General features: G+C 39.1%; 1 protein-coding gene across 4 annotated transcripts in view; it reads left to right on the top strand.

Annotated features, from left to right (window-relative positions):
- The window catches only part of SPATA22 (spermatogenesis associated 22), a 36183-nt gene continuing 9735 nt past the window's right edge, over positions 1–26448 (top strand). The window contains exons 1-8 of one of the 4 annotated variants that reach the window (XM_021066065.1): positions 1–860; positions 996–1166; positions 3297–3408; positions 5059–5187; positions 7040–7100; positions 7237–7332; positions 12660–13002; positions 24801–24930. In XM_021066065.1, coding sequence (XP_020921724.1) covers positions 3366–3408; positions 5059–5187; positions 7040–7100; positions 7237–7332; positions 12660–13002; positions 24801–24930 — 802 coding nt within the window. In that variant the 5' untranslated portion in view covers positions 1–860; positions 996–1166; positions 3297–3365. Of the gene's footprint in view, positions 1167–3296; positions 3409–5058; positions 5188–5386; positions 5858–7039; positions 7101–7236; positions 7333–12659; positions 13003–24800; positions 24931–26448 lie in introns of those variants that run through there. The other 3 variants (XM_021066066.1, NM_001177921.1, XM_021066067.1) reach the window with 3 other exon arrangements.

Raw genomic sequence — 26448 nt, 5'->3', positions numbered from 1 at the left:
CCTAGCTCTTAACATTCTCTTTTATTTGATCTAAACTTCAAAGAAGATACTAATATGTACCATGGTCTTAGGTCTTCACTAACAAACTTCATCTTTGGGTCCCTCTGCACCTCTTCCCTTCACCCTTTCTAGTCTTGAAATGGTCAGAAGATAGAGTAACAACAAAATATGGTCTTTGAACCCAGACAGAGGTAGAATTATTATTCCTGCCCTCCAGTATCTTCTTAATAAAAGGCAACTACTGATGGTAAACAAGGGCTAACATTTTTTGAGCACTTACAGTGTGCCAGAACCATTCAATTTAATATCTTTTGCGCAATTAAGTATTATTATTGACATCTTACTGAGGAAGGAAATGTAGGTTTAGAGGGGTTAACTTGCTCAAGAGCAGAGGCAGAGCAAGGAGCCAAGGGTCAGAGTCTGGGTCACTGCACCTTTCCTCTCCCGAGGCCCCAGTCTCTGAGGCGCAGACTCTTTCCCTCCCCCCTGCTAGTGCAGCACTGCCTGGCCTTCCTGCCTGGGCCTTGCGCCGCCGTCATCTAAACCCATGGCTCAGCTCTGCCAGCCTCCTAGCGACTCCAATGCCCCATCTGATTGACCTGACTCAGAAACTCAGCCAGACCAAGCGAGATCCTTATGAGGCCCACGGCCTTTGAGACATTCTCTTCTAGGCAGGCTCTGGGTTGCCATCGCATCTCACAAACTGAGGTCCAGAACCTAAGAAATGCTCTCCACGTGAGAGAACGGGGTTGGGAGACCAGCCGTGGGCCCTAATTTAGGACGAAGCCAGGGCAGAAGCCAGCGGGGCCCCACAGGCAACTAGAACAGGCTTGTCCGTCTCCAGGCAAAACTCCAAAGAGGTAGAACATTCCTTCATAGCGTACCTCACAGTGTGAGAACACAGGGGAGGTTGTGGGGCGGGGGTGAGGGGGGGGAAGAGCTCAGGTTTCCGTTCCAGAGGGAGGGGGCAAGAATCTCTCCCTCTTTGTCCACAGAACGAAGGACGCCATTCTCCACCCCGCCCGGCCTGGAAGCCGTGGCGTCTGCGCCTGCGCGTCAGCAACGTGGGCGGGTGCGCATGCGTACGGCGCCACGCCTGCGCTTTTTCAGAGGCGGGAAGGGAGCGGCGGTTGCTGACTGAGCTGCTTCGGTAACGGTTGACTGAGGTGAGGCGCTTGAGGGTTAAAGTTGCGCGTCGTCTTAGCAGGAGGGCCAAGAAGGGAAGGAGCCTGTGTAGGCCCTAGGTACCAAACTGCCCTGATCCCCGGAACAGGAGAGATAGTTGGAAGAGAACAGGACCCTGACCGGAGTTTTTCGTTTTTCCCAGGAGGGGCGCACATAGGCCTCATGGCCTCGTTCTGAGGCAACGGTCTGTCGGTGTTTGGCGCACGCGCACGCACGCGTTAAGCAAACTTTCGGCACATCGACGCCACCACTCAGATTAATGCAGTTAGGGTCCAGTTGGAAGCCCGAGCGGGGAGCAGGGAGGAGGCGGTGGGAGCGTGGTTCAGAGTCCCTGTACCCAGGGTCAGTGGTCCAGAGTCAGAGACTCAGAAACGTGTCAACCCTAAATTCAGGATGTGTTGTTGGTGTTTCTGGGCTAAGAGAAGGTTGCGTAACCTCTGTTTTATTTATTTTTTATTTTGTTTTTTGTTTTTTTTAGGGCCCCACCCGCGGCATATGGAGGTTCCCAGGTTAGGGGTCGAATCGGAGCTGTAGCCGCCAGTCTACAGCACAGCCACGGCCACGCCAGATCCCAGCCTTGTCTGCGACCTACACCACAGCTCCCTGGCAACGCTGGATCCTTAACCCACTGAGCAAGGCCAGGGATCGAACCCACAGCCTCATGGTTCCTAGTCGGGTTCCTTAACCACTGAACCACAATGGGAACTCCCCGTAACCTCTCTTTTAGTTCCTAGAATGGGACCAAGAATATCTTCCAAAGGATTACGTATATCCAGCTTCAAGGCCAAGCTGTGGAAACAAAGGGGAGGCAGTCCCTGACCTCGTTTCTCGTTTTATTTCTAGAGGCGATATTTGGAAATTAATATTTACCTCAGTACGATTTACATTATTAGTCAAGTGGTGTTCATGTCTGTTTGTTTTATGGGGCAGTGAACTTGGGAGCAGAAATGATCTTGTTTGCATTTTACCTTTTCACAGAAGAGGTCTTTGTTGAATTAAATTGGGATTAAAATATAAGAGGCTAAACATGGAAAAAATACGGCAAAAACTGTGATAAAAGAAAAAAATAGCGAAAAAAATCTTGTTTCAGTTATTGAAGTTATAGAAATAGTGGAAACTTATCGTTACTGTTATTCTGGATATTAAATGAGGCCTTTGTCTTGGTATTGTATCATCCAGGGATATCAAATTAATGGCCAAAGCAGATGATCTGCATAGAGGGGATGTTTTGTTTTTTGCCGTGACGGAAGCATGTGAAAATTCCTAGGCCAGGGATGGAATCCGTGCCACAGCAGCAACCCAAGCTGCTGCAGTGACAGTGTCTGATATTTAACCCTCTGCTCCAACAAAAGAACTGCTGAATAGAGTTTTTTTCTTTTTTTACATGTAATTTTCTTTCTTTTTAAAAATTAAAGTGTTGATTTACAGTGTATTTTTAGTTTCTGTTGTACAGCATAGAGTTTTAAACAGACACAGAACATAGTCTTTTTTTTTTTTTTTTTGGCTTTTTCTAGGGCCACTCCCTCCGCATATGCAGGTTCCCAGGCTAGGGGTCTAATCGGAGCTGTAGTCGCCGGCCTACGCCAGAGCCACAGCAATGCGGCATCCGAGCCGGGTCTGCAACCTACATCTCAGCTCACGGCAACGCTGGATCCTTAACCCACTGAGCAAGGCCAGGGATTGAACCTGCAACCTTGGTTGTATTTGTTAACCACTGTGCCACGACGGGAACTCCAAGAACATATTCTTACATGACTAGTTCAATTATGTATGTTTGCCAGTGTTGTAGTCCATTTCCCTCTTTGTAGATCTGTTTTAGATTTATTCTTACTGTGGGTCCTTGGTTCTGTAATAAATTACATAGACTCTGTGAAAATCCACATGTGTTTAGGAAGCAAGGCTATAGTCACTCTAGTCTTAACTTACTTCAAACAGATTTGGAAAAATAGGTTATGTTGAAAAATCTTACTCAAAAAGCAAAAGACGCCATAGAGTGTTTATGTTATCAGGTTCAAAATCAAAGTTTTAAACCCTAATTTCAGTAATTACCAGGTTGAGAATTTGATTTTGCTGTTGATACAGTATGAGTTATAAATTTCTTGTTTTTGAAGGTTTAGTCAACTTCATGTTGTAAAGTTGGAGTGCTAAAGAAAAAGTTAGAGACTTTGATATTGAAGGAAATGAAGAGAAACCTAAATGAAAATTCAGCTCGAAGTACAGCAGGTATTGATCAACTTTTATTTAAAGATTTTTTTTATAGTTTGTATGTAACATGTAAACCTTGTATAGTATATAGATGCAACATTTTGGAAGGAACTTTTAAAAAGAATGAACATATAGTCTACCTGCTTTACTTTTTAGGCTGAAGGAAAGAACTTTTTACTCAAGACGAAATGGCCTAGGTGGAAATAAAATCAGACTTTCCTGGATTTATGCTTTCTGCAAACCCAGTTGCTTGAGTTGTTTTGTGCTTTTATGCTGAAAGTAAAGAAATTAATAATATTTAACATTTTTATTTATGACTTATTTAAAATAGTTCCAGAAGTATTTCTTTTCTCCCTAACAGCTTCCCCTGCCATTTATGCATTCCCAATTTATTAGTATAAGGACAGAAGCAAGGATGATGAGAACCAAGGGAATGATGATGGTGCACAGTGAAGATAACAGCTGTTGTTTATGGTGGATGTACTGTATTCTGGGCACTTGATTATATATATTAATTTATTTAACTCTGAGATAGTTATTATTATCACACCTGTTTTCTAGATGAGAAACAAAGGCACAAAGATGCTAAGTAAGTAATGTATGAAATGGAAGAAAGACATTAAATCATATATTACTATTATGTCATATTGACACAATGAGTTTAAGGAGATAGCTGTATTTTGTACTTTAAAATTATAATTCAAGCCTTCTTTGAAGCTGTAATTCAAACATAGACAGTCTGACCTCTAGAACCCACATCATTTTCCCAGCTGTTCATTAGGCAGTTATCACAGAGTATATTCTCCTGTAGTGTTGATGGATCAACTAGTGTTTAGTACAGTGGCAAGATATCTAAACTGAGTTAGGAAGCTTGAGCCCTATCTAGGTTCTTTAACTTTGGCAGTGTGCAAGCTTTTTGACTTCTTTTCTCCCTGAGATACCTTTTAATTTTAGTGTTTGTAAATTCTGACTTCTGACTTGACTTGAGATCTCAGGTCTCTCATCTGGAGGGTGTGGAGTAGTATTTATTCTCATTTATATTTATTCCTGTTACTCTTGGGCATTCTTAAAATGATCCACAGAAATATGCACTACAGACACCTGGAGTTTGTGCTGAAATTGCAGAGTTTTGGCTTCCAAAAATTATTAAAATAAAACCTATGTGAGTGGCATCTAGGAACTGGCCTGTTAAGCATAATTACAGATAAGTCTTACTAAAGTTTGAGAACCATGGCATTAAAGGGTGTGCTGCCGTCGTTCAGAGAGTGGTTAGGGTTTTGGAAAGCATGGGTCAAATTTTGTTTTTCCCTTACCTTTATTGTACTTGAAGGGTCCCCTCCAGTTGATATGATGATAAGCAAGTACAGGAGGGAAGTAAGGAAAACAAACAGTGGATTTGGAAAGGTTTGGGGGATGAGGGAGGAGATGGGAATTAATTCCAAACAAGAGAATTAAGGCACTGTTAACAGAATATGAAAGGAGTTTTTAGACAAAGCTATTTGGTATCCTAAAAAGATTGTAAAAATATATCCAAATCTATAGAAATATATCTAATAAATGTGAAATTAACATATAGAAGTAGACAAATCCAAGTTGTGTATTATATGAGTAATTATTCTATAATTAGATTTGCCTATTAGGTACTAATTTATTGGTACATCAATTTAGGCTGTTTGCCTGTACCATTGTTCAATCAGAAAAAGAGGAATAGACAGCCATTAACATCCAGTCCACTTAAAAATGATCCAGGTGTCAGTACTGCTTCTGACAGTTATGATTTCCCTCCTCTACCAACAGGTAAGAAAATAAGGTGAAAATTTTCAGTAAGTACAAAATGGGATTATAGAAAATTACCATTTCTGTTTTAGTATAATGGAAATAGAAAGTTTATTTTTTTCTTCTTCCCACTATCCAATTATAAGCATTACTTGGCTCTTTTTGAACATTCCAGTACAGTAGTTTGGGTTTCCTTGTCTACAGGGATGTCTTAGCATTTAAATGGAGTATCTTAAATGTGGAGCCTTTGTTCTAATAAAGTAGTAGCCTATATTGTAAAGATATTTTTCTTTTTCAAAACACATAGGTATTATAACTTAAATATTTGGTGATAAAGAATGAAGAAACTCAAGTTGCTTCAGGAATAAGGATAAGTGTGAATGGGAACATTGGAAAAATTGAAGAAAATAGACTTTAGGAAGGGTAGAAGCCCAGGAATTTCTAGTGCTTGGCCCTAGTCTTTTTTCTCTTCTTACATCATCTTTGCCTTTCTTCATTTGTTGGTTTTCACTCTTTCATCCAGTTGGCTTCCTTATAGCTTCAACTGGCACGTGAGCTGAATTGCCCTTGTTGGGTGTTAACATAGTTTTTAGTTCTAGTTCTCAGAGCCTGTCGTTGGCTGCCCACTGTTTCTCCTGATTCAAATTCTAGAGAAAGAGAGCCTTTGCTTCAGTTCATATTTTAAAGTGAGGTAACTGAAATCCTGATTTAGCTTTATGGTTAGGCCTCTAATCTCTGAAACAATTAGCTGTGGTGGGTTGTGCTGGGAGGTCTTAATGTTTGCTTACTTTTTACTCCTTTCTGGAAGAAGGCATGAACAGTGGACAGGCAGATATTCTGAAATGTACTTGGTACATGCTGGTTATATACATTTACTTTTTTGGGTACATGTTAAAAAACCTTTAGTAGGATTTTATGCAGCTAGAATTTTAAAATCCTTTTATAGATGACAACACTTGTTAATTTCATTCAGTGTGCACCATAGATTTTAAGCTACTTTAAAATCTTTATTTTTTTTCTTACACGTTTGAGGAATTAGAAGTATGAATTTAATATAATTATCATTTTTATGGATAAAAATAAAAAATTCACATAGGTGTGCATGAGTGGGCATTTATCTGGTCATCTACTACTATTAAAAAATTCTGAGTAGCGTGAGTGATGGATCATCTTGAAAAATAACAGCTAGAGTTCAACATAGGGAAGTGTGCATTCTCCTGAAGTACTGAACTCTTTAAACTCTGACCAGGATTGCTATCTATCAGAGATATAATAATATTCTTATATTGGGTAAGAGATAGGACTAGACCAGTGTTTTCCAAATTTTTTCTTGATCCATTAATACATTGGTAAATAGCCAATTTTTAAAGAAGAGAAACAGAAGAGACTTAAGTAGAATAGAATATAAAATATCAGTGTATCACACATAGTAAGAATAAGAATTGTTGGTAAAATTGTTACGTTTTCTCTCTCTCAGACACACATGTGTACACATGCACATCATGCATGTATATGTTCTGGGTTTTGATGTATTTCTTGCTGTGCATTGGGATTAAGAAACAATGATTTTATTATAATGAGTTTACATTACAAAGAACAAGGTGCTATACTAGGATTGACTGTGCAAGAAATATGAACTAAGCTATTACCTTGCTTAGAGTACAATGGGAGGAAAGACATCTAAAAAAATGAATAAAGTAGGCTGTGACAAATTCCACAACAAAGTACTGTTGGAGAACATGTCCATATATTTAAGTTCTTTTCTTCTTCAAGTTTTCAACTTCTTCTCCCTGCAAATTAAATAAATATCAAATAATTATTTCAAAAAAAGTTATATATTTTATTCTTATGTATGTTACTTATATCTTTTGAGATTGGGCCTGGGAAGCTATGAATCCAGAGTTGCCTCCTTTAAGAAAACCAGTGAACACAGGGTATGTGGAAAAATATATACCAATGAATGTGTTTGTCTGTTACTGACTGATGTTATTCTTCTATGTATATTTTATATTTTTGTATTTCTCAATTGGGGAACAAATAGTTAATAAGACATTTTTTTTTTCTTGAAAGGCAAATACCGCTTTCAGTTTCTCATCCCCTGAGAAATCAAGATTCTGTGTCTATATCTATTCAATCAAATGCTGAAAGAAGCAAGAGTGGTTGGAGGTGAGTCTGCTTAAGATTTTTATTATTCTGTTTATTCTTCTCCTTCCCAACTCCTCCTTTACTCCCTTCCCTCTTCCTCTATCTTAAACAGAATTACATTTAGGAAATTTTTATACTTAATAACTATGTATAGTTATATTAATTATGTTTTGTAAAAGAAGGGAATATGCCATATACAACTTTAAAAGTAGGTAATTTGGCAGTAATTATATTTCCAGAGAATACTTCATATTATAAAGAAATTTCTGCTAGTATTTATCATGATGAATTTTTAATTTTGCTGTATATCATTAATGATCTAATTGACAGTAGGTAAAGAGTTAAGAATAACTGTATCTAAATGTTGGATGTATTTAAAGATTGAGAACCAAATAGAATTCTCAGTCTTACCCCGGTAAGGTAGTCAGCTCCAATGAAAATAGGGTAGTGTAAGAAAGGAAAGGTGGAGAATGAAATGCATAAACATCTGTAGTGGTAGGGCTCAAGAAATGAAGAAGACCATCAAGGAAGATGGTGAGGGTACTTCTGGGTCATTGTTGGAAGTATCTAAGTTTAATGTCTAAGTAATATGAAAAAAACAGAAAAAGGACCTGGATTATTTTTTAGGTTGAGCTTTAGTATTCTTAGGCAAGTGGCAAATATTGAAAGAAATAATTTGGGAAACAAAGTTTTGGAAAAACAACACCAAACCCAGATCATGTATCAGTCATTATTTAGTGCCTCAATATGTTATTTTAATAATCCTTACAACTACCCTATGAAGTTAACCTTACTCTCACTTTCATTAGATAAAGATACCATATTTTTTAAAAGGGGAAACTTTATTTAATAAAGTGGTTAATATAGCAAAATAATATTCTTATTTTAAAAAATTTAATATTAATATTACTAGTCATGCTATCTTCCTCAGGACCAGTTAGTTCTTTCTTCAGTACCACTGCTTGACACTAGGCCTAGTCAGTGGTTTGAGATATTCCTTGGAGGCATAGTTCCAGCTGCAAGTGCTAGGAGAAAATTCATGCTGATGGGTATTAGAGAATTAGGTACCAGATTATAATCTGGATAGGTAGTCAGTATCAGATATTCCAGTTTGAAATAATAGATGACCTGTCAGATGGAATGTAACATCAGAAAATAGAGGACCAGAAAACACTTGAAAACCCAAGTAGGCACTTGGTAATCTGTTGAATATCTTTTAACTTGTTCTATGCTTAGGTTTAGAATCTAGGCTAACATTGACAGATTTAGCAAATAAAAATACAGGATGCCCAGTTAAAATTGAATTTCAGGTAATCAACACATAGTGCCACATGTAGTGTTTGGGACATACTTACACTAAAATTTTGTTATTTATTTGAAATTCAAATTTAACTGGGTATCCTGTATTTTATCCTGTAACTCTTATCTAGACTATCCTGAAACATGAAATTTGCAAGAGCAATGCAGACTCCCATTCTTTTAGGTATTATGCTGTTAGACAAGTTGTTAAGATAGGTTTAATTTACCAGAATTACTATACTGGATGAGAAGGAGGGATGAACTGAGGTTACATCTTCAAGCTTTTATGCTCCTACAACTAGACTTAATTGGTCTTAGAGAAATTAGGATTGCACTTGGTGGTTAAGAAATCTCAGTTGAGGAGAGGTGAAAACTTTAGAAATTGGAAATTGGACACAATCTGGCAAATAGGTTCATGTAGAGACATAAATTGTTTTTAAGGGAAGACAAGGTGTTCTCTTTTTTTCTATAATAGTCTACTGTTCTTATTATAAAAGTAATATAATCCTTCTAGGAAAAAAAGTGAAAGGTAAAAAGTTATTCATAGTCACATTGATCCAGAGATAGCCATTAATTAATTTTTAACCTCAAGCTTGGGGTTAATAGATGCATTCCTTTGGAATGGATTACCAATGAGATCCTGCTGTGTAGCACTGGGAACTATGTCTATTCACTTATGATGGAGCATGATAATGTGATAAAAAAGAATGTATACATGTATGTGTAACTGGGTCACCATGCTGTACAGTAGGAAAAAAAATAATGTATTGGGGAAATAAAAAAAAATAAAAAAATAATTTTTTAACAGAAAAATCAAGGTATATCTTTCTTAAAATCTTATTTAAAAAAGTTGAGCTAGATGATATCCAGAGACCTGCCAGCACTAAATGTGTATGGTGGATAAAATATAAAATTCTTTTGATGTATTTATGTAAACTTTGTGTTGTCTTGTCTGTCGCTACCATGAAAGTCCTTCATTAAGGATTTTATAAACATAACAGTTTATTTGATGTTCTTATATATGGAGTAATTAGAATACCTATTGCCCTATTCACTTGGAATTGTTTTCTTACCATGCATCATGTCTTTCAATGATTCTTGTTATATAGACCTGCTGTAAAAGTTAATGTAAGGTAATGTATAATTTAAGTCAGTAACTCATAGAAAGAAATGGCAGACTCCCCATAATAACTAAATTTTACGTCTCCTTTACCTTGCTCGGATTGGCCAAAGATTGGATTCTTCTCTTTCATACTCTGTCTCTGGAGCACTTTCTTGACACTCCCATCCTTGTTACGATTCTTCTGGACCGTAGTTGAATGTTGTACTTCTAACCTATTAAGATCTTTAAGCTCCTTGGTAATTGCTGGACAGCCTTAGCTTAAATACTCTGAATCCAGAGATTTTCATGTCCTCATAGGCATTTGATGAAGGGGAAGGTAATTTTAGTTTCTTTTTTTTTTTCCTTTGTCTTTTTAAGGGCTGAACCTGTGGCATGTGGAGGTTCCCAGGCTAGGGGTCAAATCTGAGCTGCAGCTGCTGGCTTACACCACAGCCACAGCAACGTGGGATCCAAGCCACATCTCATGGCAGCATCAGATCCTTAACCCACTGAGCAGAACCAGGGATCAAACCCATATCCTCATGGATACTAGTTGGGTTTGTTAACCACTGAGCCACGATGGGAACTCCTAGTTTCTTTATCTCATAATTACCATGTTGTCTTTTCTTTTGTGTCAGTGTGCTTTTCCATTCTAGTACCTTTCCTTCTCTAGATGATTTTGGCTTCTCCAGGAAAGAACATTTTTTCCAATTTCCAAGGCATTTATATTCTCATTCTTCCCATAATAGAGTATATCAAACAATTTGCAGAGTTTTGACTATTTTTAGCTATGTTACTTTCGTTATTTTCAGAATGTTATAACAAAAAGTATTTTAAAAGAATACAATATAAATTTTTTAAAGTATTCTAAAATATCTGTATACCAATTTTTGACTGACTTCATATTTTTTTTTTTTTTTTTTGGTCTTTTTGCTATTTCTTTGGGCTGCTCCCGCGGCATATGGAGGCTCCCAGGCTAGGGGTCGAATCGGAGCTGTAGCCACTGGCCTACACCAGAGCCACAGCAACGCGGGATCCGAGCCGCGTCTGCAACCTACACCATAGCTCACGGCAATGCCGAATCGTTAACCCACTGAGCAAGGGCAGGGACCGAACCCGCAACTTCATGGTTCCTAGTCGGATTCGTTAACCACTGTGCCACGACGGGAACTCCTGACTTCATATTTTACTCTAACTTGAGTTATTTACCTTTCCACTGATCTAAACTGTGAGTATAGTCCAGGCAGATATGCAAAATCTAAGAGTTTTTATTAGCAGAGGAGAATTTACCATAAAGTTAATGATGCTAAAGCATCAAAGCTTTAATTTCTTTGTCCCCTTCAAAGGCATGTTCTGTTCCATGGGCCAGAGAAGAAAGCAACAGCTGGAATTGAGTGTAGGCCTGTACCATGCCGGGGTCATCCCTATATCCTGGTGTGAGACTATAGGCATGGTTGCTGGGTGGATAGCTTTACCTTCACATCCGTTTGGCTCCAGTAATAGTCTGTTCTTGGGAATCTTAATAGAGCATTTGTACCCTATCTTTGTCCCTAAGGGGAAGGATCTGAGGGAGATGCTGCTCTCTGCCTTGTTTAGGAGCCACTACAATTTAGACTTCATGGTCTAGTTAGGATGTTGAGGATCTGACTGTGCTGGATTGACTGCTGAAGAAGCACGTGCGTGGGCACACCCAGCAAGATGAAAGAACCGCAGTTCTCACAGAGCTTGTCCCTAGGCTAGGAGCACCTCCTGAGCAAAAACATTTGAGAAAGTTGAAGATGTGTTGTAATAAGGAGTTGTAAAGCTAAAAGAAACTAAACTTTTGTAGTTTAATTTTATTTTTAAACTATAAAAATAAAAGTACTTTTTATAGCCATGAAGAATAGAAATATGTTTCTGTTCTCTGTATTGAGTATAAAGTTATCATACGAAGAAGTGGTCAAGGTAGGAAAAAGGTCTTAGGTAGAGGTGTATCATGGAGTTAATCCTTGATAATAATAATTTTTCCTGGATATTGTGATGTTTGTGGTATTTATCATCCTTAAAAATTTTGTAATTATTTGTGATTTCTTATTTTCACACCAAATTTTGTACATAATTTACTTACGAAGGCTCCCCAAATTATACAAGATGCAGGTCCCATATTATCTGGATTTATTTCTGGTCACTAGAACCTAGATCTTTTCTTGGATTATTTTCCCTAACAAGATAGGGTTTGCATTGTTTGCCCTCTTATAGTACTTGTGATATTTTAAGGAAAATTGTTCAGAAGTAAGTAATTGTGGCTTGGACTAGTTTTTCTGTGTGGAACTTTTAACTAGCCTGCTGAGAAATTATAGTTTTGATTTTGGCCTCATTATCATGTTCTGATTAGCTAGTAAATATATCTCAGGTTAGTGTAGCTAGTAAAATGCCGGAACAGATTTATAAATAGGGCTTTTAAACTACACAGTAAAAGTACAAAATTTCTAGTCAAACGTCTGTCTACCCTGCCTTGTTATTTAAAATCACCGACAAGCCATAGTTTAACTTTTGAAAATTTTACTTCGTATAAAATTAAAAAGTAAATGTATAAAAAAGGAGATAAAAGTCCTCAAATTCTTTCTACTCTGAGATAAGTCATATGAAGGCTTATATAGTTTGAAGATATACTCTGGTACTAGACTTTGAGTTCGGAGATGAGGATTCACTGGGTTTTGGATTGTCATTGCTATATGACTTTGGTTAAGTTACTTCTTCCTCTTTAAGATTCAATTTCATCACCTGAAAAGATAGATATAATTGTAGGGTTGTTGTGATATATTTGGAATTTCTAACTGGTCAGTAATTACAAAGTAGTTTATAAGTCACAAATTACCATGTAAATGCAAATTGTTATTAATAATATTCTTTTAATTAAGAAAAAGTATATAGAAACAAAACTAACTTTTTTTTTAAACTATTACAGCTACACAGATGGCAACAAAAATACCAGTTTAAAAACTTGGGATAAAAGTGATTTTAAGCCTCATTTTAAAAGAACGAATGTAATGTCAGATAGTGGAATAAATTCTTATCCAAAGAATTTGGGAGCTCAACAACAGAAACAATTGAGAGTATCTGAATCTACTAACTTATCTCACCAAAGAGAAAGTGAATTACTCAGACAAACACATTCATCAAAAATATCTGGCACCACAATGAGAAGTCTAGACAAAAACAATGCATTACAGGCATTTAAGCCCAGTTTGCAACAAAATCAATTTAAGAAAAAAACGTTGGATGGTTTTCCGGAAGAAAATGCCCTCAAGGTAAACTTTTAAGTATTAATTATTTGCATTTTTGTATTTACATTAAAAATATGGTAAGAATTTAAAAAGTTGCATTTGAAATCACTCCCATGGCATACATTACTTTATTAGCACAAATACCCAGTCTCATTGGAGTAGGTGAATGTTAGTTTTTAGAATATTTTCTTAGAATTTGTGAATGGCTGCTTCTTTTTGTAGTTGTTTTAGAGTTTCCTATGGGGTTGTGAATTTCACTCTTTACTGATTACTGAGATAATGATAGTTTGTTCATTGCTTGCAGACATTTTTCAAGTTCTTCATATGTCAGTTTTTTAAAATAAGGGTGAACAAACTCTTTCTATAAGGGTAATACTGTCTCTTTTGCAACTACTCAACTATACCTTCTGCTGTTGTAGTTTAAAAGCACCCATAGGTAATTCATAAGTGAATGAGTGTGGCTGAGTTCCAATGAAAGTTTATCCCAAAATGACAGCAGATTAGGTTTGGGCTGCAGGCCGTAGTTTGCTGACCTCTGCTCTATAATTTGGTCTTACTTACTTTTCCATCTTTGTATTCCATATTTTACTACTTGTTCAATTCTCCAACCATTTCAGACTCTTCGTGATTCTTTATGCATGATATGCAGTCTAATATGACTCTGGTTTATTTTTCCCCATACCTGTGCCTCAGTCTTATTTCCTCTTTCTGCTACTCACTCTAGTTGTTCTATATTGTGTGTATTGTGTGTGCTGGCTGTTTGCTGTCTTCCCTTCCTCACCTCCTGACCTAATATATTCTTTCTCCTCTGCTCTTATTTGTGTTCTGGAGGGCTGAATGGTCCTACATAGTGTATCATCCTGGGATCCTTTACCTTGCTTCTGTTAGGAATCAGCCAGTGGGAGTGGAAGTTACTGGCAGAACATCGTACATCAAAGGGTAGGAAGAGAGGTTTTCCTATTCCCTCCCTGCTTAAATGTGGTTTTGTAGGTGATAGTGTCCGTGCATCATGTAGCCCCTCCATGAGTCCAGCTTTCACAGGCTTGGTAATTTTATCTCTTCTGCTTGTCCTTTCAGCCTAGAAGTGGTAGCAGTTTCTTGTTGTTAGTCTTTGAGTGCTTAAGTACACTATATTTATTTTGCCTGTACACCTGTAGGCAGTTTTTTTTAATAAGCTCTTTGGGGTAATTTTTTTTTCTGGAAATCTGACTAATATAGCGTGTTTCACAGTGATTCTCAATCTTGTTTCCTTGTACAAGAATGATATGATATAGTTAACTTAGTAACAGTGGCTCATTATGGCAGTGATCCTCAACAGGAGGCATTCATATCTTGGTTAGGAATGGGAAGAGGAGGGGAGGTAATTGTAGTTAGAAAAAAAAGTTCCCTCAAGTGTTCTTGGATATGTCGCTTCCCTCATGAAGGAAAGTACTCACTCCCTCCCTGAAAATTAATATCTTAGTATACTGTATTCTTAGTTGATCTTTTAAAATTTTAGTTAATTCACCTTTTATTTTTGTATAATCTTATGTCACCAGGCTTTCTCTCTCTTTTCAGTTTTATTGAGATATAATTGGCAGATATATACAGCACTGTATAAATTTAAGGTGTACAGCATAATGATTTAACTTACATACATCATGAAATGATTATCACAATACCTTTAGTGAACATGCATCATCCCATATATATACACGAAATTAAAGAAATGGAAAAATTTTTTTTTCTTGTGATGAGAACTCTCAGGATTCTCTTAACTTTTATATGTATTGTATTGTGCTTATCTCTAGTACTTATTTATCTTATAACTGGAAATTTGTACTTTTTGACCACTTTTATCCAATTTCCCCTTCTTCTGTCTTTGCCTCTGGTAACCACAAATGATCTCTTTTTCCTGTGAGTTTGTCTTTGAAGTAATAATGACCCACAATACTATGTTAATTCCTATTACCCAACATAATGGTTTGGTATTTCTATACATTTCAGAATGACTACATATTAAGTCTAGTTATGTTATCATGCAAAGTTATTACAAAGTTATTTACGATATTCCCCACACTGTAGATAGCAATCTATATATATATATATATATATATATATACAGTTATTTTAAGTTTCTAATCTCTTAAGTTCAAACAGCCCTGAATTTTTACCCCCCAACCATGTTTGTTGTTTTCTTTTATAATTTTCATTATAAAAAATTTTCATTTCCAGTTTTAGCTAGAGATGTCCCTTTAATAGTTCTCGGAAAGCTAGTTTGGTCATGCTGAACTCTTTTAGCTTTTGCTTGTCTGTAAAACTTTTATTTCTCCATCAAATCTGATGGAACCTGAGGTGAGCTCAGGATATTCCTATTCCACCTGATGCCTTAAGACATCCTGAGCCCACAGCTGCCCTAGGACCTGGCCCTGTCCACCAGAGGCTCAGGACCCAGCCTCATATACCAGTATACCAGCACAAGCCTTGGCACTGCACTTGCCAGGAGTAATGTCCATGTGGTAGAATGAAACACCCTAGAATGGCTACTCTCAGTGTCTTGTGTCTATAGGGAAAGCTCATTTGCCTCCTGCCTTTCCAGGAGGCTCTCCAAGATTACTGGGTGGGTCTGACCCAGGCTCCTTTTAAATTAATACTTCTCCCTGAGTCCTAGAGCGAGTAAGATTTTGTGTGAATCTTGTATTTTGGAGTCTCTACTTCCCATAGCCCTCTGTCTCTCCTGAAAGTAAGCATCACTGGCCATCAAAGCCAAATATCTTGGAGGTTCATCTTCTTGGTGCAGGACCCCACACTGAGGAGCCCACGAGAGATTCAGGACATTCACTCCTTGGAAAGAACCTCCGCAGTTGTAACTATCCTCGTGTTTGTGGGTTGCCCAACCCCGAGGGTATGGGTCTTAACTATACCCTGTCTTGCCCTCCTACCCGGCTTGTTGTGGTTCTTTTTTTTTAACTTTTTAAAAAAATTTCCCCAATACATTGTTTTTTTTCTACTGTATAGCGTAGTTACCCAGTCACACATACATGTATACATTTTTTTTCTCACATTATCATGCTCCATCATAAGTGACTAGACATAATTCCCACTGCTATACAGCAGGATCTCATTGCCAGTCCATTCCAAAGGCAATAGTCTGCATCTATTAACCCCAAGCTCCCACTCCCTCCCTATCCCCCTTGGCAACCACAAGTCTCTTCTACAAGTCCATGATTTTATTTTCTGTGGAAAGGTTCATTTTTGCAATATATTAGATTCCAGATATAAGTGATATCATATGGTATCTGTCTTTCTCTTTCTGACTGATTTTACTCAGTACGAGAGTCTCTAGTTCCATCCATGTTGCTGCAAATGGCATTATTTTGTTCTTTTTTATGGCTGAGTAGTATTCCCTTGTGTGTATATATGGCGTCTTCCTAATCCAGTCGTCTCTCAGTGGACATTTGGGTTGTTTCCATGTCTTGGCTATTGTGAATAGTGCTGCAATGAACATGTGGGTGCATGTGTCTTTTTTAACCAAAGTTTTGTCCAGATATACGCCCAAGAGTGGGGTTGCTGGGTCGTATAGCAGTTCTATGTATAGATTTCTAAGGTACCTGCATACTGTTTTCCATAGTGGCTGTAGTGGCTTACATTCCTACCAACAGTGCAGGAGGGTTCCTTTTTCTCCACACCCCCTCCAGCATTTGTTATTTGTGGACTTCTTAATGATGGCCATTCTGACTGGTGTGAGGTTGTATCTCATGGTCGTTTTGATTTGCATTTCTCTAATAATGAGGGATGTTGAGCATGTTTGCATGTGCTTGTTGGCCGTCTGTGTATCTTCCTTGGAGAAATGTCTTTTCGGGTCCTTTGTCCATTTTCCCATTGGGTTGTTGGCTTTTTTGCTGTTGAGTTGTGTAAGGTGTTTGTACATTCTAGAGATTAAGGCCTTGTCAGTTGCATCGTTTGACACGATTTTCTCCCATCCTGTAAGTTGTCTCTTTGTGTTCTTTTTGGTTTCCTTTGCTGTGCAAAAGCTTGTCCGTTTGATTAGGTCCGATTGGTTTGTTTTTGCTTTTATTTGTGTTGCTTTGGGAGACTGACCTGAGAGAACGTTTGTAAGGTTGATGTCAGGGAATGTTTTGTGTATGTTCTGTTCCAGGAGTTTGATGGTGTCTTGTCTTATGTTGAAGTCTTTCAGCCATCTTGAGTTTATTTTTGTGCCTGGTGTGAGGGTGTGTTCCAGTGTCATTGATTTGCGTGCAGCTGTCCAGGTTTCGCAGCAATTCTTGCTGAATAGAGTTTCTTTTTCCCATTTAATGTTCTTGCCTGCTTTGTCAAAGATTAGTTGGCCATAGGTGTCTGGGTTTATTTCTGGGTTCTCTGTTTTGGGTTCCATTGGTCGGTCTGTCTGTTTTGGTACCAGAAGCACACTGTGTTGATGACTGTGGCTTTGTAACATTGCCTGAAGTCTGGGAGAGTTATGCGTCCTGCTTGGTTTTTGTTGCTCAGAATTGCTTTGGCAATCCTGGGTCTTTTGTGGTTCCATATAAACTTTTGGATTGTTTGTTCTAGCTCTGTGAGAAATGTCGTGGGTAATTTGACAGGGGTTGCATTGAATCTGTAGATTGTTTTGAGTGGTGTGGCCATTTTTACCATATGAATTTTTCCAACCCAGGAGCATGGAGTAGCTTTCCATTTCTTTATGTCTTCTTCAATTTCCTTGACTAATGTTTTATAGTTCTTGGCATATAAGTCCTATACCTCCTTGGTCAGGTGTATTCCCAGGTATTTGATTTTTTGGGGTGCAATTTTAAAGGGTATGGTATTTCTGTATTCCCAATGTAATATTTCATCGTCAGTATACAGAAATGCGACTGATTTGTGAATGTTAATCTTATAGCCTGCTCCTTAGCTGAGTTTGTTAATCAGTCGAAGTAGTTTTTGGGTTGAGTCCTTAGGGTTTTCTATGTTTAGTATCATGTCGTCTGCATACAGTGAGAGTTTTACCTCTTCTCTTCCTGTTTCGATGCCTTTTCCTTCTTTTGTTTGTCTGACTGCTGTGGCCAGGACTTCCGATACTGTGTTGAAGAGCAGTGGTGAGAGTGGGCATCCCTGTCTTGTTCCAGATTTTAGTGGGAAGGCTTTCATCTTTTCTCCATTGAGTGTCCCATTTGCTGTGGGTTTGTCATAAATGGCTCCGATTATGTTTAGGGTTGTTGCCTCTGTATCCACTTTGGTGAGAGTTTTGGTCATGAATGGATGTTGGACTTTGTCAGATGCTTTCTCTGCATCTGTTGAGATGATCGTGTGGTTTGTGACTTTTCTTTTGTTAAGGTGGTGTATGACGTTGATTGATTTGCGTAGGTTGAACCATCCTTGTGAACCTGGGATGAACCCCACCTGGTGGTGGTGTCTGATCTTTTTGATATGCTGTTGGATTTGGTGGCTAGGATTTTGTTGAGAAGTTTTGCGTCTATATTCATCAAAGGTATTGGCCGATAGTTTTCTCTTTTGGTGGTATCTTTGTCTGGTTTTGGAATTAGAGTGATGGTGGCTTCGTAGAATGTCTTTGGGTGTGTTCCTTCTTCTTCTTCATGCTTTTGAAAAAGTTTAAGGAGGATGGGCACCAGATCCTCTTTGTATGTGTGGCAGAATTTGCCTGTGAAGCCATCTGGTCCTGGAGTTTTACTCGTATGGAGTGTTTTTATGACGTAGTCAATTTCATTTCTAGTGACTGGTCTGTTCAGTTGACCTATTTCTTCTTGATTCAGTTTTGGCAGGCTGTAAGACTCTAGAAAGTTGTCCATTTCTTCTAGATTGTCAAATTTGTTAGTACACAGTTCATGGTATTCTCGCATGGTTTTTTGTATTTCTGTAGTATCCATTGTGACTTCTCCTTTTTCATTTTTTATTTTGTTTATTTGGGTTCTTTCTCTCCTTGGTGAGTCTAGCCAGAGGTTTGTCAATTTTGTTTACCTTTTCAGAGAAACAGCTCTTGGTTTCACTGATTTTGTCTATTATTTTTTGAATCTATTTTAATGATTTCCTCTCTGATCTTTGTGATTTCCTTCCTTCTGCTGACTTCAGGTTTTGTTTGTTCTTCTTTTTCTCCTTCATTTAGGTGGTGGGTTAAGTTGTCAACTTGAGATTTTTCTTCTTTTTTGCAGAAGACCTGTATGACTATGAATTTCCCTCTGAGCACTACTTTTGTGGCATCCCATAGATTTTGAGAGGTTGTGCCTTCATTATCATTTGTCTTGGTGTACTTTTTAATTTCCTTCTTGATTTCCTCATTGACCCATTGACTTTTTAGTAGTATGTTGTTTAGTCTCTATGTAGTCAGTTTTTTCTCATTTCTTTTCCTGTGGTTGATTTCTAGTTTCATGCCATTGTGGTCAGAGAAGATACTTGAAATAATTTCTACACTCTTAAATGTGTTGAGGTTAGCTTTGTGCCCCGGAATGTGATCAATTCTTGAGAATGTTCCATGCGCACTTGCGAAGAATGTGTATTCTGATTTTTTTGGATGTAGTGTCCTGAAAATGTCAATTAAGTCTAACTTTTCTATTGTGTCCTTTAGGATCTCTGTTGCCTTATTGATTTGCTTTTCTGTCGAGAGGATCTGTCCATTGATGTGAGTGGGGTGTTAAAGTCTTCTGCTGTGATTGTATTCCCATCAGTTTCTCCTTTTATGTCTGTTAGTAGTTGTTGGAGGTATCTGGATGCTCTTATGTTACGGGCATGTATATTGACAATTGTGATATCTTTTTCTGGAATGGATCCTTTAACCATCTTTTAATAGTGTCCTCCTTTGTCTTTTTCTTTTTTTTTTTTTTCCCTAGGACTGCACTAGCGGCATATGGAGGTTCCCAGGCTAGGGGTCAAATCAGAGCTGTAGCTGCCGGCCTACTACACCACAGCCACAGCAACATGGGATCAGAGCCGCGTCTGCAACCTGTACCACAGCTCACGGCAATGCCAGATCCTTAACCCACTGAGTGAGGCCAGGGATCGAATCTGCAGCCTCATGGTTTCGAGTCGGATTTGTTTCCACTGTACCACCACAGGAACTCCTTCTTCGTCTTTCTTTATGGCCTTTGTTTTAAAGTGTATTTGGTCTGATATGAGTATTGCAGCTCCTGTCTTGTCCATGGGTATTGAAATATGTTTTCCCATCCTTTCACTTTCAATCTATATGTGTCCTTTGCCCTAAGGTGAGTTTCTTGTAGGCAGCAGATTGAAGGTTTTTGCTTTTTCATCCAGTCAGCCATTCTGTGTCTTTTGATTGGAGCATTTGGTCCATTGACATTTAAGGTGATTATTAATAGATATGTATTTATTGCCATTTTACACCTTGTTTTCCGCTTGATTCTATGTTTCTCTTCTTTTCCTTTTTCGGTTGAATGTTTTCCATTTTATGCTCGAGTACTTTTCTTTTTAGTTCTTGTGAATGAAATGTTTGGTTTTGATTTGTGGTTGCCTTGTTTTTTAAGTATGTTAATCCTTTCCTGTATCTGCTTGCTTTTGCCTGATAGTCATATAGGCTCAAACACATCATTAAAACAAAAAAAAATCTATATTTTCTAACTTTCCTTCCCCATATTGTATGATTTTGACGTCTTTTATTTTTTAACATGGTCATGTTTATATCTGTATGCTGGCTTATTTAAGTGACTGCTTTCAATTTTGGTTTCCTCCATCCTAATTCTTCTTACTTCTTTTCTCTCTCTCTCTCTCTTTTTTTATTTAGAGAAGCCCTTTCAATGTATCTTTTAAAATGGGTTTAGTATTGCTGTACTCTTAGCTTTTGTTTGTTGGAAAAATTCTTTATTTCCCCTTTTATTTTAAATGATATTCTTGTTTGAAAGAACATTCTAGGTGGCAGATTTTTTCCTTTCAGCACTTTAAATATGTCTTGCCACTCCCTTCTGGCCTGTAGTGTTTCTGTAGAGAAATCAGCTGATAGCATTATGGGGGTTCCCTTATAATTAACACTTTGCTTTTCTCTTGCTACCTTTAGAATCCTCTCTTTTTCTTTACCTTTTGTCATGTTTATTATACTATGTCTTGGTGTGGGCCTGTTTGGGTTCAACTTGTTTGGGGCCTGCTCTGCTTCCTGTATCTTGATATCAGTATCCTTTAGATTTGGAACGTTTTCAGCCAAAGTTTCTTCAAATATATTTTCAATCCCCTTTTCTTTTGCTTCTCCTTCTGGAATTCCTATTATGCATAGTTTGGCCTGCTTTATATGATCCCATAGGTCTCATATTGCTTTCATATTTTTTCGTTTGGTTTTCTGTCTGCTGTCCTGATTGGGTGATTATGTTATTCTGTCTTCCATGTCACTAATTCGTTCCTCTGCATTATTCATTCTGGTTTTTATTGCCTTTAGCTCAGTTTGTATCTCTGCAAATGAATTTTCTAGTTTTTCTGGGCTCCTCCTCATATTTTCTAGTTCCTTTGTAAAGGAATCTGCATTACTGTTCATATCCTCTCTTAATTCTTTCAGCCTTTTCACTATCACCCTTTTGAACTGAAGGTCCGTCAGACTGCAGAGGTCTGTTTCATTGTTGGCTGCTTTAGGTGAAGTCTCCTGTTGCTTTAACTGGGAGTGGTTTCTGAGCTTCTTCATCTTGCTTGTGTTTTTCTTTTTATGTGAGTTTGGAGAAGCCAAACTGCGGTCTTGTAAGGCTACTTCTATGCAAGAATACCCCTTTGTATTTTTTTGGGGGGGGGGTTACTGTTTATTTTTGGTGTGGGAGTGTGAACATTTGCTGTCTCTTTCTTTGGTGTGAGCAGGCTGCTATCCCCAGGATGTTCAGTGTGTTTTCAGCGAGAAGGAGGCAGTGGGTAGGGCCAGCAGTCAGTGCCTGGTCGTTGGGCTCTCACCAGCAGCAAGGACCTGCAGGAAGGTGGCACAGGCCACTCCTAGTTGCAGGGCCCTGGGAAGTGGTGATGAACTCTAGGCAAATCTACAAGGTGACCAGAGCATTTGGCAGTAGCAAGAGTATTTTATTTTGCGTGAGTTCCCAGGGGAGTGGGAGCAACGGCAGCTTGTGTTTGATTGCAGTGCCCTCCTCTGAAGTGATTAGAACCGCAGGTGATGCTTATTCAGCGACCCCTAGTGGGAGTGGGCCAGGACCGTCTCTGGAGTCAGTGATAACTGTGGTGGTTTTGCCCCCCCCCCCCCCCCCCCCGTAGATGGTGCATGAAGCAACCGGTCTCACTTAGCCCACATAGGAGGTGCTATACAGGCTGCTCCTAGTTTCAGGATCCTGGGAAGTGACAGAGATCAGGTGTGTGGGTACTGCCTGGAGCGTTTGGCAGTGGCAGCAGCAGGGCGGGTGTGTTCCCGGGGAGTGAGAGCAACAGCATATGGTGCTTGGTTGTAGTGCCCTCTGTTTTTCTTTTTTGCCAACCTCTGAGGTGACTGGGGTTGCAGGTGGGGCCCACTCACAGGCCCCCAGTGGTGGCAAGCCACGCCTTCCTCTGGCCTCCGAGAGGACTGCTGTGGTGTGTCCCTGCCACCTGTAGATTGTGCAAGAGGCACCACGTGGCACTTAGCCTCCTGATGGACTTGGCCCACTCAAGAGGTGCCTGGCCATCATTAGCCTGCAGAAGAAACATCCAGCCTCCCATAAACGAGCAAGAGGCTTCTTGCCACCCATAGCCTGCGCCAGAGCTGCCCTACCCTCTGAGAGCCCACGGGCATGTGCACGCTCTGGCACAGGGCGTTTCCTCTGGCATCCGCCCCTCCTCCTCTCCCTCTTCCCAACAATGGTGCCTTGCCTCTTCCAGGGGTCCAGACATTCTCCCAGGTTCCCTCTGCTGTGGTGTTCCCCTCATCCTGTGTCACAACTCCCCTGCCTGTGGCACCCTGCTCCTTAGCCCCTCAGGCTGTCCCCGCACAGCCGGCCCCAGTCCTCTCCCTGGGACTGACCTCCGGAGCATGAGTCTCTGCGCCCAGCCCCCGCCTGAGCATCTCAGGCTGTGGTGTCCAGGCTGGTGGTTCAGATGATCTGTGCGGCTCTCGCTCTGCTTTGCTGGTCTCAGTCCCGCTGCTGTGCTTTTCTCAGCGACTTTGAGGTTCCTCTGGCTCAGCTGATCTTTCCGTCAGTTGGGTGGCTTCCCAGGAGGTGGGTTCCTTTTGTCCTCCACAGCTGCCTCTTGGGAATGCTGGTCCCATCCTGATTGCATTTCTCTCTCTTTTTCTGTCGTTCTACCCAATTATGTCAAGAGTTTTTTGCCCTTTTTGGAGGTTTCAGTTCTTCTGCCAGCATCCAGTTGATGTTCTGTGTGAGTCGTTTTACATGTAGATGTGTTTTTTGGATGTGTTCATGGGAGGGGGGAGCCCGACCTCTTACTCCTCCGCCATCTTGCTCTGCCCCTGGTTCTTTCTTTATATCTTGTATGATTTCTTTTCTGCCAGTCTTCCAGTTTTTCTCACCAATAGTTTCTCTGTAAATATTATAGTTTAAGAGTATCCATTGGAGTAGGCAAGCTCAGGGCTTTCCTACTCCGCCGTCTTGTCCATTCCGCCCCCTTAGTTGATCTCCGAAAATGCCAAACACATTCTCTTCTCAAGGTTTTCACACTCACTGTTTCCTCTGGCCTCACTCAATAACCTATTTAAAGTAATAAACCCTGTCTCTTTTTATCCTTTCACCTGTTTTTTTTTAAATGCATAGGATTTATTAATTCCTGACATTCTATTATATATTTATTTATTTTCTGAATCTCCCATTAGAATGTAAAATCTATGAAAGTAGATAGCTTTTCTGTTTTATTCAGTACTGTTTCCTCATTAGCTATGTTTGGCACATAGTATGTGCTAATAAATATTTTTGGAGTGAATGAATGAATGTGTCCAGCTTTCCTTTCCTCCAGAGTGTGAGCACATTAGGGAAAGAAATTGTGTTTTATTCACTTGTGTTTGTCACAAAGGATTGGCATACAAGGCTTACAAAATATTCAAAGAATCGACAAACGAATGAGTAAATGAATGTCCGTATAAAATAGAGATAAATAGAAAAGTAATTATTATTATTATTTTTTGGTCTTTTTTTTTTAGCTATTTCTTGGGCTGCTCCCGCGGCATATGGAGGTTCCCAGGCTAGGGGTCAAATCGGAGCTGTAGCCACCGGCCTACGCCAGAACCACAGCAACGTGCGATCCGAGCCGCGTCTGCAACCTACACCACAGCTTGCGGCAACGCCGGATTGTTAACCCCCTGAGCAAGGGCAGGGACCGAACCCGCAACCTCATGGTTCCTCGTCGGATTCGCTAACCACTGCGCCACGACGGGAACTCCGAAAAGTAATTATTTCTTAATTGTCTCCAAGTGCATCCTAGTTTATTCTCCTTCGTAAAGTACTGATGATGCTTTTTCTTTGGGGGAGTAACTGTACTAAAATTTTCAGTTTTTTTTTTTTTTTTTTTTTTGTCTTTTCGCCATTTCTTGGGCCGCCTCTGTGGCACATGGAGGTTCCCGGGCTAGGGGTCTAATCGGAGCTGTAGCTGCCAGCCTATGCCAGAGCCACAGCAACGCAGGATCCGAGCCACGCCTGCGACCTACACCACAGTTCACGGCAACGCCGGATCCTTAACCCACTGAGCAAGGGCAGGGATCGAACCCGCAACCTCATGGTTCCTAGTCAGATTCGCTAACCACTGTGCCACGATGGGAACTCCTTCAGGTCTTTTTACATGTTTTAATAGTCTTGTAACATACTTTATACATTTGCCTATTATAATAACCTAAAATCTTTATAGAAAGTCAATGAGTATGATGAAAAAAATTACAGGTTTTTTTTTCTAATGCATGTTTTTATTTTTTTCAAAAGGAAGCCCCATCATATCAGTTAAAGCTTAAGGAAAAGGATAATTCTTTAAGAATTATATCTGCAGTTATTGAAAGCATGAAGTATTGGCGTGAACATGCACAGAAAACTGTACTTCTTTTTGAAATATTAGGTAGGTATACTACAAAAATTCTTCAGGAAAACTATTTGGGCCGTAGTTTTGAATGTTAATAGGAATACCTAGAGGATCTTAAAGAAAAATAAAATTTTACAAAAAGAGTTTATGGTTTATTACAATTTTCTTTAGTTTCTGTGTCTGTCATTGATTTGTGTGACTTAAGATGTATTTGATTATTCATGGTAGTAGTATTCTGATTCATAATGTTAAAACTGGAAACAGTCTTACAAGTAATCCAACCCAGCCTTTGAGGTAGGCGAGAAACGGGGCAAATAATTAAAATAGACTTAACTAAAAATTAAAGAACTGGTTAGCAACAGAACTGGATCTAGGATCCAAGTCTCCTTATTCTCAGTAGAGTGTTCTTTATTGTATTAAGTCTAGTAGTAATTTTGTCTATAGGTTAAATTAGAAATTAGATATTCTCAAAGAACATTTGTGAAGAGTCCTTCAGTGATGTAAGTAGACACCCTAGAATTAATCTGTTTTCTGAATTAATATTTAAAAGGGTGGAGAGTTTTGTAGAATGTTTCTGGAGTTTAATTTTGCTTAGAATGAAGAGACAGACAAGAGGTAGAGATTCAAAACGTATTTCTTCTCCATAGTTAAAAATGTTTAATTTAAATTATGAAATATTTGGAGTTCCCATCATCGCTCAGTGGTCAGTGAATCCGACTAGGAACCATGAGGTTGCAGGTTCGATTCCTGGCCTTGCTCAGTGGGTTAAGGATCCGACATTGCCGTGAGTTGTGGTTTAGGTTGCAGATGTGGCTGAGATCCCGCATTGCTGTGGCTCTGTTGTAGGCTGGTAGCTATAGCTCCGATTGGATCCCTTGCCTGGGAACCTCCATATGCCACAGGTGTGGCCCTAGAAAAGACAAAGACAAAAAAATATATGAAATATTCTAAACATACAGAAAAAATAGAGAATATAATAAATATCCGCATACCTGTGTTATAAATATCTTTGAAAACGCCTATCCGTTTTTCTTCTCTAAAGATAGTCATGGTATCTTTCCTTTCCATGCTTTTAATAATTTTACTCTATACATCTGATTTCATAAATTTCTCTCTATGTATTTATTTATTGTTTTAAAATATAGAGTCTGCATTTTCTTTTCTTTTCTTTTAGCTTTGTCTTTTTAGGGCCACACCTGTGGCATATGGAGGTTCCCAGGCTAGGGGTCCAATTGGAGCTGTAGCCGCTGGCCTACAGCACAGCCACAGCAACGCGGGATCCGAGCCGCGTCTGCGACCTACACCACAGCTCACGGCAATGCTGGATCCTTAACCCACTGATCGAGGCTAGGGATCAAACCTGCAATCTCACGGTTCCTAGTTGAATTTGTTTCCACTGCACCATGACGGGAACTCCTAGTGTCTGCATTTTCATCCAGCATTATGTTTTTGACATTTAGCCATCTCTCTGTCCTGTCACAATTTTGGCTTCATCCTGATGCTCCAATTGTAGTCTCTCCAGCAGCTTCTGATTCTTCCCATGTGGTATTAAGA

This window comes from Sus scrofa, chromosome 12 (assembly GCF_000003025.6).
Source record: "Sus scrofa isolate TJ Tabasco breed Duroc chromosome 12, Sscrofa11.1, whole genome shotgun sequence".
Taxonomy (NCBI): Eukaryota; Metazoa; Chordata; class Mammalia; order Artiodactyla; family Suidae; genus Sus; species Sus scrofa.
The sequence above is the reverse complement of the archived record's forward strand: the minus strand, read 5'-3'. Positions and strand labels throughout refer to the sequence as shown.